The sequence below is a fragment of the Cynoglossus semilaevis genome, chromosome 16, assembly GCF_000523025.1.
Source record: "Cynoglossus semilaevis isolate Cse_v1.0 chromosome 16, Cse_v1.0, whole genome shotgun sequence".
NCBI classification, from domain to species: domain Eukaryota; kingdom Metazoa; phylum Chordata; class Actinopteri; order Pleuronectiformes; family Cynoglossidae; genus Cynoglossus; species Cynoglossus semilaevis.
This window is the reverse complement of record NC_024322.1, coordinates 9,907,880-9,920,378: the sequence shown is the minus strand read 5'-3', so window position 1 is coordinate 9,920,378 and position 12,499 is coordinate 9,907,880. Positions and strand designations below refer to the sequence as shown.

At 40.0% G+C, this 12,499-nt stretch overlaps 1 protein-coding gene across 1 annotated transcript in view; it reads right to left on the bottom strand.

Annotated features, from left to right (window-relative positions):
- Nucleotides 1-6,344, bottom strand: part of frmpd4 (FERM and PDZ domain containing 4) — a 32,674-nt gene extending 26,330 nt beyond the window's left edge. The window contains 1 exon segment of the mRNA XM_025063801.1: nt 5,356-6,344. Coding sequence (XP_024919569.1) covers nt 5,356-5,399 — 44 coding nt within the window. The 5' untranslated portion in view covers nt 5,400-6,344.
- Nucleotides 6,345-12,499: the final 6,155 nt, after the last annotated feature.

The following is a 12,499-nucleotide window of genomic DNA, read 5'->3' as shown; positions in this document are numbered from 1 at the left end:
TTGAATGCATTATTTCAATAATTGCAGTATTTTACAGTATGTTCAAATCAAAACAGGCGTATTTGTAATGTTCTTTCAACACTGATGCCCAGCTCTTTATTTATGCACAGTTTTCATTGCCCTCTTTTGATCAGGTGTCAGCTGCACTCATCAGAAATGTGTACAGTGGTATACACAGCTCCCAGTTGGCATAACCATGTGTGGAAGTGTGGGCTACACCAGGTTTAAGTTGGGGCAAATTAGCATAAATGCTTGGGCCTTTAAAGAACCTGCGGAGGGTTCTACTCTTCAGTCCTACTTTTTGTTCATAACAATCATGTGATGCAGATAAAGTAGATGAAACATTAGACAATTAACAGTCAGGTTTCTATAAATGCACCCTAAACATGACATATGGCAATGTTAACCCCCTTCTGTGTGTGTGTTTTTTTTTTTTTTTTGCATTTTGAACAAGTGACACAGGTTGTCTCACCATTTCATGACATAACACGCAGTCATCATAACAACTGTCTGCTGCATAAAAAATGTATGAACTTACAGTAGATACAGACACTAGAGATATGTGAACCGCCTCGGCTCCTGCGTCCACCCCCACCTCCGTCCACCGCACACTTGCTCATTCACTTCACATCACACATGACTGCACAACTTGGTCTCTCTAAGCAATCAATAACTCGGCATATTTAATCACACACTGCTTCACGTTCACCCTGTGTCATTGTCTTTATCACGTTTCTGAACATGCGAAGCTCCCGGAGCTTCTGGGCAGCCCACAGGCACAGTCACACACTAACAGGCAAACGCACAGCAGCATCCATCTGACTCACCATGACAGCTTTGGCATCTTCACAAAGCTGAACACATCCATGTGTGCTGCAGACTGCAGTCAGGGCTACTAATTCACCATCTACTTTACTTGGGCTCCATTATACCACAATGTCTAGCGTAGAAGGGAATAAATAATTCAGAAAAAAAAGTGGAGCTCCCACAAGTCAGAGATTAGTCCTCCAGTCTGGGGTTCTGCATGGCTGAGTGATTGCTTGTTCTCGCTTCAACAGTGCGAATCCACAGCCCATGGAGAAGGATCTGGCAGCGCGGCTTTCACTCGGTTATATCCTTCAAAGCGTGAATCTGCGTTAAGCCACCTTCATTTAATTTCTAACACGCTGGAATGATGCGCAGGAGCTGCACAGGAACAACAGCTTTGGAGGGAGGCAGGGAGAGCCAGAGAAAGGGGCAGAGGCAGGCAGATAGTCTCATCAATTCTCAGCCAGGTGCTGCGTTTCCACAAGGCAGGGAATGGCTGCAAAGGATAAAGACGTATATTACGAGCAAAAGTCACAGAGGAGCGGTGAAGAAAAACTCCAAAGACAGGCGAATCTAAAGGGCTCCTTAGTGCTTTTTAACTTTTGCCCTTATAGCTGCACATCTCTATTTTATTGACTCTGTTGCTGTAAGAGCCAGCAATAAAAAATAAACAAACTGACAAATAATTAGCTGCAGTGCAACCAATAACTGTATGACTGTAGTGTGTGTCTATGGTGCTCACCAGGGAAGTCACTGATTTATTAAAACAGCTAACTACAGCCATATCAACACACAGATACATTTACATTATATTTTATTTATTTAGACAAAGTATCAAAATAAGTATTAATAAAACATTGAATCTAAGGATAAAGCAAACCTGTATATTTCAGTATATTCTCCTCTGTAGCTTAGATCTGCTGGCCAGCATTAGTATTGCAGCCAATAACTTAATTTTGGGGTAACATCAAGACGGAGATATTAAAGGTAAAAAAAAAAACCCTATTCAATTCCATATTCAGTAAGTATTGTGTCTAATTAGGTTCATGTTTTCTGCACTGGTAATGACATTTTGGAACAGGTTTTACCCTAAAACTCCAGCTGTCTTGGACCGTATTTTCTCTAATTTATTCCATTTGTAACTTTTGTAACTGAAATGTTTGTTTTTTGTGACTAAGTAAAGCAGTTCAGGTCTGGATACACAGTCATTTTATTATGCTTGAATTTCTGTGTTTTCTGGCAGGTTTTTAAAATGCTGATAAATGAGGCGGAGAGTCACAGGACCAGCTATAATTTACCAAACGATACCTCCAGCTTACCTACATCACCAGATGAAGAATCACCTGGCATCTATTATTCCAAGGTGGAAGGACCAGCCTTCATTAATCAAACGCTGCAGATGAGGTACCTCTGTCCAGGAAACCACCAAGAAACAATTAGCGTTATCTGAGATTGTCGGAGGTTTGATGCTGGCATGTGTGGTTTCCATTGGTTTTCAGGAGAGGTTAATCACAGAATAACAAACAAATGACACCACTCTAGGCAACCGCCTATATCGCCTAGCTGAGGGCTAGCCCTGGATGTGGCAATTGCTACTGGCAGATTTAATTCAACATAAGGATAAGGACTGTCTCCTTTAGGATGTAAATACACATTTTTAGCTATATTGCCTTATGCTGATATGTATAAATATATATTTTTATTTATGTACTCTTGTGTACATTTTGCAAAACAAAGTCTAGTTATCACTGATCGTAAGTGTGCCTATGTGAGCATTTCTGCCCCCTGAAGGTTCAGTATTTTATTCCACTTGGGGGCAGAAGTGTTCCTGGTCTAAACCCTTATCCCCAGTCCTACTGCCAGGTCCAATCCCAAGAGAGAGAATCGTTATCTTGTGTAAAAACGTTGAGTCAAGTCGTGTCGCAGACATGTATTTTGACCTGAGACAATAGTCGTGTCTAAAAGTGACACCTCAAACCAATGTGATACCTGGGTGTTATTTTTAAATGCTACTCACTGGTACTGTTATATCACGCCTTGGCTTATTGACAATTTGAAGATTTGTCCAGGTGGTCAACATTCAGATCCCAGCAGTGTTTTTGGCACCGCTACCAGGTCCATTTGGGCTCGTAGCCCATCCCTGCTCTCCCATAGACATCGAGCTCTCATCTCTCTGACTCCTATTTTCAGTTATTTATTTCCAGGGCTGTTTCAAGGATTCTGGTTCATTTAGTCATGAAATGGACTGGAGCTTAACTTTGGCGAGCCTTGCATTCAGATCATGTTGCTTGCACTTCAGATCTTAATTCAAGAGATCCTGCAGCAAGTACCCTAGAGGTTAATCTTGCAATCTTGCATCGATAGCACTTTATGCAGAGTGTGTTCATTCATCTTCTACCACTTGTCCCGTTGAGGGTCACAATGGTAGCTGGAACCGATCCCAGCGGAATTTAGGTGACAGAGAGGGGTCGGGTCCTCAGTCCATCACCGGAACAACATATGGTAGAAGCCCGCCAATAATTCATTCATATTTCAATTCAGAGTTTCAGTTAACCCTATGTTCAATGTGCATGTCTTTGGACTGTGGTCAGATTCTGCAGTGAAGGGAAGGTGGACTGCAGGCACAGAGAGAGACCGTGAAAATGTAAAGGCTCTGGACTGCAAAGCAATGCAGTCTCCTCACTGTGGGGCATGTGGCCAGGGATGTGGTTTTTTTTTCTATTAATTCTGGCTGCCCCTTTTTCAAGGGTCAACACAGCAGATTATAACCTGGCACGGGTTTATAGCTGGTTCTTACCCAGGGAAACCTGGCCCAAAGACCAGTACCAGAGACCAGACTCTAGCTGGTTTTAATGAGGCTTAATTTTTTTACTTTTGAGATCTTTAAATGAGCAAAACCAAGGGTCAAACCCCTGACTTTCTCTTTGTTTGATGATCATGTCTACTGTACCCACTGAGTGTGTCAAGGCTGTGGAGCAATGCAACAACATGAAAAAAATGTTACCTAATAATATTAATGTTTGAAAAATAATCATTAACTGCAGACTCTACTTGTTTTGATATCACTGTAGCTCAGAGTGCCCCCCAGTCCCAGCTCATTAGAAGGAGTTTTCACCATCGTCTCTACAGAAAACTATCTTCAGAAGCTGTCACAAACTGCAATTGATGATGAGTCTTCAGAAGCTGTCACAAACTGCAATTTATGATGAGGTGTGTGTGTGTGTGTTTTAGGACGTGTTTGTCAACATCAGTGAATAAACCGTTCTCAACTTTCCCAATATGTTAGTGCTGCACTAATTATACTACCTGTGCACCTGCTGATTTATTCAGTGAATTAAACAGCTTTTAGTTGGAGGTTTAAAGGTCTTAATGGTGTTTCCCATTAATATTCAGTGGTCTGGTAAATTGGTATATGAAGTGAAGAGTCCCCTGGCAAATGTTTTTGCTATGCTTTAAAAAGATTATGGACACATTTTGCCAAGTTAAACATCACCTGCTGATGAAGTTCCCGGATCTGTGTGGATTATATATAAAACACCATATTTAGGAGAGTGTCAGGTGTGGAACTAGCAAAAAGGGATGAAGATGCCATATGACAAAAAGTAACACCACAATCCAAAGCAGCCAAGAGGCAGAGAAATTCGGAAGTTGGAAAAGTCGATGCAGTAAAACGATTTGACGATATATTGAGTTCTTTAAAAAACAATTCACCAAAGTGAAGACACAATGCTGCTCCATGTTTGGCATCAGGTTACTAAAATTGGAACAGATTGAGCTACATTTGTATTCACTAGAGAAGAAATAAAAGCCAAATCAAACGAACCAACGCCATGAATATTTTCATATAAAAAAAATCCAAGTTATTTGTGTTTGTTTACCTCAGTGATAAATATAAAGTATGATGTCAAAACATTTGTGAGGCCTGAGGGAAGTGACTTAACATGTGTTGATTATTAATATTGGACACATTTTCTAATCACATCTCTCTTTAGCTCAGTACACAGTATCTCTTCTTGTTTTGGTAAATATTTTACTACCTGACAGTCTCAGCCCAAACATGGAGTACAACATATGACAGCCTTTAGTTATCATTAAACACTCAGTATTTATTTTGTCATCTGTGGGATCAAGTGAAAATATGTAGCTTCAACATGTTAGCAGCTTTAGAAATAAAACGTGTTGTGACATTTTTCCCGCCACCACAAGATACGTTTCCCACCACAGTTGTCAAGTGAGGAACACGGAGCGATATTCCCTGTATTCTTCAGACGAGCAGTCTGTTGAGTTCTTTACAGTTATTATGACTCTGCAGTGTCAAAATCTGTCTACAGATCCTAATCAGTGGCATTTCATTGTAAAAGAAAATCAAGTTCAAAGATTATCAAATTAAGTCCATCACCATTAAATGAAAAGCATGTGATTGTAAAAATTTCAATTTTCAACAGTTAACTAAACAAAACCTCTTTGTACAAATGCTACAAAAGGCATTATTAAAGTTCAACTGTGGAAGCAGAGGCACAGAAGTCCCATCCACAGGGTACTACTCACTGAATGATAGTGAAGACGCCAAGGTCACGGTCATCTAGGTCCATTGTTCTGTCGATTCTGTGGTTGGTTTTGCTACTCCAAATATTGTCAAGTCTCACACTGGTGTATGCTTCTGTCTCCAAGTTTCAAACTTTCTCCGTGGGTACTTTGGACTTCCCACAGGCATCTGTCTGAATAAGTTATTCAGTTATGATTAATACGGTGTCCAGGGGAGTGGCCAGTGCCCTGAGGGAGGAGACTGAGCTTGTCGCTTCTGCCTCGGTAATGAAACAACATCACATTACGGGCCAGTGCATCCGAAAACACAGAGGGATCGATGTAGAACAGCTGCACTCCAATAGGGTGTAGTTGGACATGTTAGGGCTGCCTCAGTGAACACAGGGGTCATGGAGGAGGATGGATGGATGGATGGATGGATGGATGGATGGATGGATGGATTGATGGATGGATGGATGGATGGATGGATGGATTGATGGATAATAGATGGATGGATGGATGGACAGATGGATGAATGATTGTTGATTTAATCGGTGCACAGATTCAGAACCGTTCCATATGTAGTAACTGAAGTAGAATTTCTGTGTGAGGCCTCTGTAACCAGCACGTGTTTCATCATCCATTAGAGAAAAAAAAAATTAAGCTTCATCCATAATCCATACTTTACGTGTGTGTCTGTCAACTGTCACCCATATCAGAGCCAGACCTAAGCCTTATGTGACTGATGGAATTAGGCCTTAACCTAAATGTACTGTAGTAACGTCAGCTGACTTGACTCTGTTTGCTATTTCCTATTAATTGGCTTGTGATTATATATTTTAAACATGTAACGATTTGCGGTTTCAGGCCATTGCTGCACAAAACCAGAGCACTTTACCATCCACGCTGCATTATGCCATGCAGACTCCTTCATGCATGAACAGCTTCCACAGTCTTCCATTAGTTATGAACTGACGCACGTGTCATTGCCTTTACAAGCAAATGGAACTGCTTGCATAACACATGCAATGACATGTACGTACGTACAAAAAGCAGGTGATGGCAACAAGAAACTTCACTTCCTGTGCAACGACCAAAACAAAATTAATCACAAACGTGAGCATTTTTTGTTCATATATATATATATATATATATACACTATATGTATATATACATATATATATATATACACATATATATATATATATATATATATATATATATACATATATATATATATATAAACATATCTTTGAAACATCCACATATTTTACACGATCATTTTCAAATATGGCCACACTGCACTGCCGTGTGAGACAAAGACTATTTTTATATGTATATAACGAAACCCCTTTAGATAAATACTCTGCAGGAAGACATTCCATCATGTGTTCTGACACATGCCGCCGGCCCTCACTGCACTGCATCATTGGCTTGTTTTTCCATGACACGCAGGCCACAGCATGCGAAGAGAGGGGGCAGTAGCTGTGCAAAGTGCAGAATCACAGTTAGCGCGTGGCGTCAGGCGTGATACATATATATATATATATAAACATATCTTTGAAACATCCACATATTTTACACGATCATTTTCAAATATGGCCACACTGCACTGCCGTGTGAGACAAAGACTATTTTTATATGTATATAACGAAACCCCTTTAGATAAATACTCTGCAGGAAGACATTCCATCATGTGTTCTGACACATGCCGCCGGCCCTCACTGCACTGCATCATTGGCTTGTTTTTCCATGACACGCAGGCCACAGCATGCGAAGAGAGGGGGCAGTAGCTGTGCAAAGTGCACTGTCACAGTTAGCGCGTGGCGTCAGGCGTGAGGTCACTACGGTCGTGATTTAGGACATTCACGACGAGCTGGGTATGTTTGAGTTCAGAGACTCGTTTTGTTTAATGTGCTGTTTTTACCGTGTGTGGGCGAAGGGCTCATTCTCTTCTTCAGAATGTTACGAAACTGCACCCTTTCACAGGAATTGGTCTGACAGCTTCCATGACTCCTGTGCGATGTTTTAAATTTCTGAGTAATTAGATAACTAGACTTTGGGGCACAAGGAAGTAACATTTCCCACAACTATAAAATAAGTAATAAATGGTTGGCAAGACAAATAACCAGGAGCGCTAGGTGCCTGTACGTGCAAAAGATATGTAAATGCAGAGCGAGTTGATTTTTTTCAGAGCATCATAACAGATTTGTGCATCACATAATAACAGAGAAAGTGACTTTTTCCCCATTACTTTATGGAGCAGAACAAACAGAAGATGCAGTCATTTGCATAAAATGATGAGAGTTGCTTCATGCAGAACAGGAAACCTCATAATAATATAATAAGAGCTACGGCACGGGCCCCGCTAAAGGTTATACACATATTTGTAAAAGACGTCGGCTACATCCGTTTTACTAAAATGATTTACAAGGTTTGGCCACAAATCCAAAATCAGGATCGTTATCTTTCTCTTTTTTTTTAAATTTTGCCTTTCCAGAAAAAAACGTGAAATAGGTCGATCATCATAATTAACTGAACAAGTTCACAACACATTAAGGGAGTTGGACGGAGCCTTTGCTCTCATTAACATCTTAAAAGTGTTCCTTCAGTGACTTCCAACATTCATAAACTGCACCATTCAACATCCTTTTCCCTTCAATCAGTGCATATTACTTCTTCTAAATTAGAAACAAAACAATAACATTAATAATAATATTAATAACGATAATAATGATAATAATAATAATAACAAACTGTTACAACAGGAAGTTCAGAGAGGAGTCAATCACAATCAGTCAGTGGCATCCTGGGATATCACATTCGTCAAATCAGATAGCCGCTTTCGTGTCAACACACTGCACAGGCTCCACCCTGCTGCCCAGGGAGGATAGGATTCACTGCATCCAGCAATTATCTGTAATGTGGGACAAAAATCAATGTGTCCATGGACATTGGCTAAGGTCACCAAGCCGAAGCTGTCACTTGAATCAGAAACTGTACGCCGCTTATGGCTGGACAGCAAATAAGGATCAGCAAAAATGCGCATTATTTGTGATACTCGGAAAAATGTTTTAGATCCATGACACAAAAGGCCGACACAGTGGCAATAACAGATCAACTAATGTGCAATTCTTCATTATGAGATAATAAAATTCACGATTTTACCTTTAAATTGTATTACGTTAAGGTTAGGTATTCTTAGCTTTAGCACAAAACTTTTTGAAAATTTAACGGAAACTATTTAACTATCTGGGAGGAGAGCCTCCACTCTACAAATACTGAGAGGACGTGTGTAAGCGCAGTCAGTTCTCTTCCAAAAATAGACTTCATGACAATCTCTTTGTCACCGAGCAAATCTTAATGTTCATCACAAGGTAAGAGAAAAACAAAAACAGGCACAGACTCACCTCTGCTGCTCCGAATTTTCCTCCAAATTACTGCTAATGCAATTTTCATCCTCGCCCGTGTTGTCATTTTCCATGTCTTCTCTCTGAGATAGTCACTCACAACTGAGCCTAATGGAGGGCAGGCTGGAGTATGCCCTCTCCGAGGGTGAGAGTATCCCAGCACGACTGTACGGGGAGGGGAGGCCTCCTTAAGACTTTGATAGTCTGGTGTAAATTCTATTAAAGGCAAGAGGATATTGAGAAGAATGAGAAATCAATACTTCGTGGCCAGTAATGTTTGAAGGATGAAGCTGAGTGGAAATGTGAGATGGCACGGCCTTGCCCTGATGCAGAGACTGGCTTCTGTAAGTGGTAAATCAAATGCTTGTCTGACATCTAGATTGCATTTTCCTCCTCCCATTACTCCTGTTTTTTCCCACTGTGCTTTGCAGTAGGTGTGCTATCAAATGTTAGAGATTGGCGATGAGAGGACTAACTGGAGTCTCCAATCTGATAGAGCTGCACTAACGGATTTAAAACTGCGTTTTGTCTCGGTGTCTCGGTTTTCAAAAAAACACATTAAACAGTATTTCACCTGCGCACCGTACACATCAACACTGGCTGCTCAAGAGATGACAACACACAGAGAAGGTCAATGCAGTGAAATTAAATTTACTGTACACATAAGAGAAACACTCAAGACAAATAAGCGCTATAACACCCTCCCACTCTGCTTTGGTTCCCAGCTGCTGCAGATTACAGCTTTAATCTTCGGCATGTCACGGACGGTTCATAACGCCATAATGCAATACACTTCCAGTACAGTATGGGTGCTCGACAGCGCACCAGCACAGACAAGTGAGCAGAAAGAGACATTGCATAAGAGCAGGGTTAGGCTTAGTCAAAATGGAGAGGCTGTTTCTGCAGATGTGGAGTTTTGCAGGTGGTTTGTTTCACAGCAGTTTAGATGAAAATCTTTTGGATCAAGGGTCTAATTGTGGAATGCATTGGTCAATTCTGATTCTTAAATTCTTTAAAAATAGGTTGGCAAAAATGTGCAAAATGTGGGAGTTTCCCTGGAGAGGAAAACTCATGTCAGTTAGAATTAATTACCAGAGCTGTATGTGGGTGAGGATTTTCACACGATATAAACAATGTTCCTGATTCTTAGATAGTGTAAAAAAAAAGAAAAGAAAAAAACAAAACAAAACACAGAACACATCTCTTTTCTTTTCTGTCTGCAGCCCTAACCTTCATTTTTGGAGTAGGGAATCTATTATTAATTAAAATAGCTGAAACTGATTTTAATGATTCAATCCATCACACAACATGCTATAGTTTTGAAGCAGGAAACCATTGTTTAGTGTTGGGTTAAGAATTATAATTTGGAGCAAACCCATGTTGTTGCCTGGAAATGATGGAAAGAATGAGGTGTTTCTGAATGTTGGTTTGTTTGTTGTTCTATTTTAGAATTTGAGAACTCGCCAACTTCTTTATAATTAGAGAAATGCTGGGGAAACAGTCTGTAAATGTTGTCAGTCCTGGCACACGTGCACGTACAGGTGATTCCAAGTTATATTGTTTTTCCTTATCCTTATTTTCAAACTGTAGTGCTAAAAAATCTAGCCCTTTGGTAATTGTACCTCTCATTTGTTAAATGACATCACAATAGTATGTTCAGTTTAGCAAGTGCAGCCCAAAAGGTCCTGGTTTCCCTTCGGTCAGTCTGGGTAATACCATGTAGATGCAGATCTGAAGCAGAAATAGTAAACACTGCACACAAATCTTTCTGTGCTGACTATGAGCAGGTTAAATCCGTTTAACACGACTAAATTGCCCTCATTAATCACTGGCACTGTAATGTGTGCTGCCATCTAGTGGCCGCTGGTCCCTAATTTGAACCATGCTGACTCATCCACAGTTGGTGAATCACAGTTCCTGTAGCATTGACCGATACAAACTCAATCTCTGTCACTTATGTTAACAAATATAAATGTTTTCTAATGGCACTAACACACAGAGTAAGTAAATACAGCCAAGGGCAATGTTACCACAAATATATTTAACATATTTAAATCACAGCTCTTTGAAACATTACGGCTGCCAATACATTTTCTGTTTGCTACTCCCTCACATCTCACTGTTACCACACGAGTGACCTCGTAAATCAGTTGCAAATACTCTCCGTATTCTACAGAAGTGTTTGTGGCTCCTTTGAGACAGCTTTTCTGCCAGCAGGCTGCTCAGTGCACTGTTCATTATTTTTCAAGTGAAGAATGTTATATTGCAAAGTGCCCCTAGGAAAGCTGGCAGCGACGACTTACATTTGGAAATGGACTATGAATTATGCATAAATTTGAAGGTGTAATGCAAAAGTTTAATCGTGGTTTTTTTTATGTACCTACATCAAATCCAACCACACTGTTTTGTGAGGTATCCTAAAAAGCAGTCTTACGGGACCAAGGTGGGACAGAACCTTTTTCGTGGTGACATCCGTTAAAAGGCTGGTGGATGTGAGCTCAGGAGGCTGCCCTTATCGTTGAGAAATGACATTACGGGAAGTCTGATGAGAATCTGCTCAGACTCCCACTTTAAACCCAGGCACCACCAAATAAGTGGATCAAACGCAAAGCCACCCTCTTATCACCACTTCCCCTGTCTGTTTGGTGGACTCTGGTATCTGACAAATCCTTATCGAGGCCATACAGTGCTGGTTCACATGTCAGGCTATCACACGGGTCCCTTCCCCAGAGCTCCCACAGGAAAGGTCTTTTCCCAGGGCACCACATGCCAAGTATTTCAAAGGGGGAAAAATGCAGTGTGGTCAAAAGAGTACTGAATGTGGGCACGGTCTGTCCACGGTGTCTGACACGTCAAGAGTACTGCAGTACTCCAAATTTGTAAACGTTTTCATTTGATTTAATTTGTTTGTTTTTTAATTGAAGTGACCCACAAAATACCAGGTGCATTTACCAGACGACACTAAATAATATTATTGATAAATATGAATCTAAATGTATTGATCTAGAAACACTCAGCTTTTCTTTGCTACAAGATCGATAGTTCATATCATTTGTCATTTGTCTATTATTGTGAAGGTTTTCTTACAGTCGTTTTCACTTTTCCCATTTAGCTCATCGTTATCTTTCCGCATGAAGCTCTTCTTCAAACTACACATTTGTATTTGAACCCATTTTGGTTTTTGAGCTGCAGCTTAACTACTTTAAATCCATACATTTAACGCACAGTTTATGTATGTATGTAATCTGTTAATATTAAAATGTCTTGTAAAAATGTAAGGCAGGAAGTATTGTTGGTGTGTCCAAGTTCATGAGCCAGTTAGGGCCATTACATTTAGTTTAATGTGACTCCTGACTTTATAGTCTATGAAGGATTTAAAGCCATGGGTCACTATGGCTTTAAATCCTTCACACCAAGCTAATACATCATAGAACAACGGAAACTTTTATATCCAGAATAATTACATCTGCCTTAGAAATACCTGAAAAAACAAGGAAGTGAAACAGAGACATGTGCCATGGTGTTGGTTTAGTTTTACGTGTGTTACTTGTGTTTTTTTAATTAAAATACAAGGCATTTTTAACACTGAGTGTCTAACAATAAATGTCATTTACATTTGATTTGATGTTCGATATGTAGGTTACAGATTGTATTTTTCTCTTTTAATCAACCTCAGAATATTGCTACAAATGCAAAGCAACATAAATGTTTACTAACTAAGTATACAGTGACAAAAAAAAACAAACAAAATCCTTGAA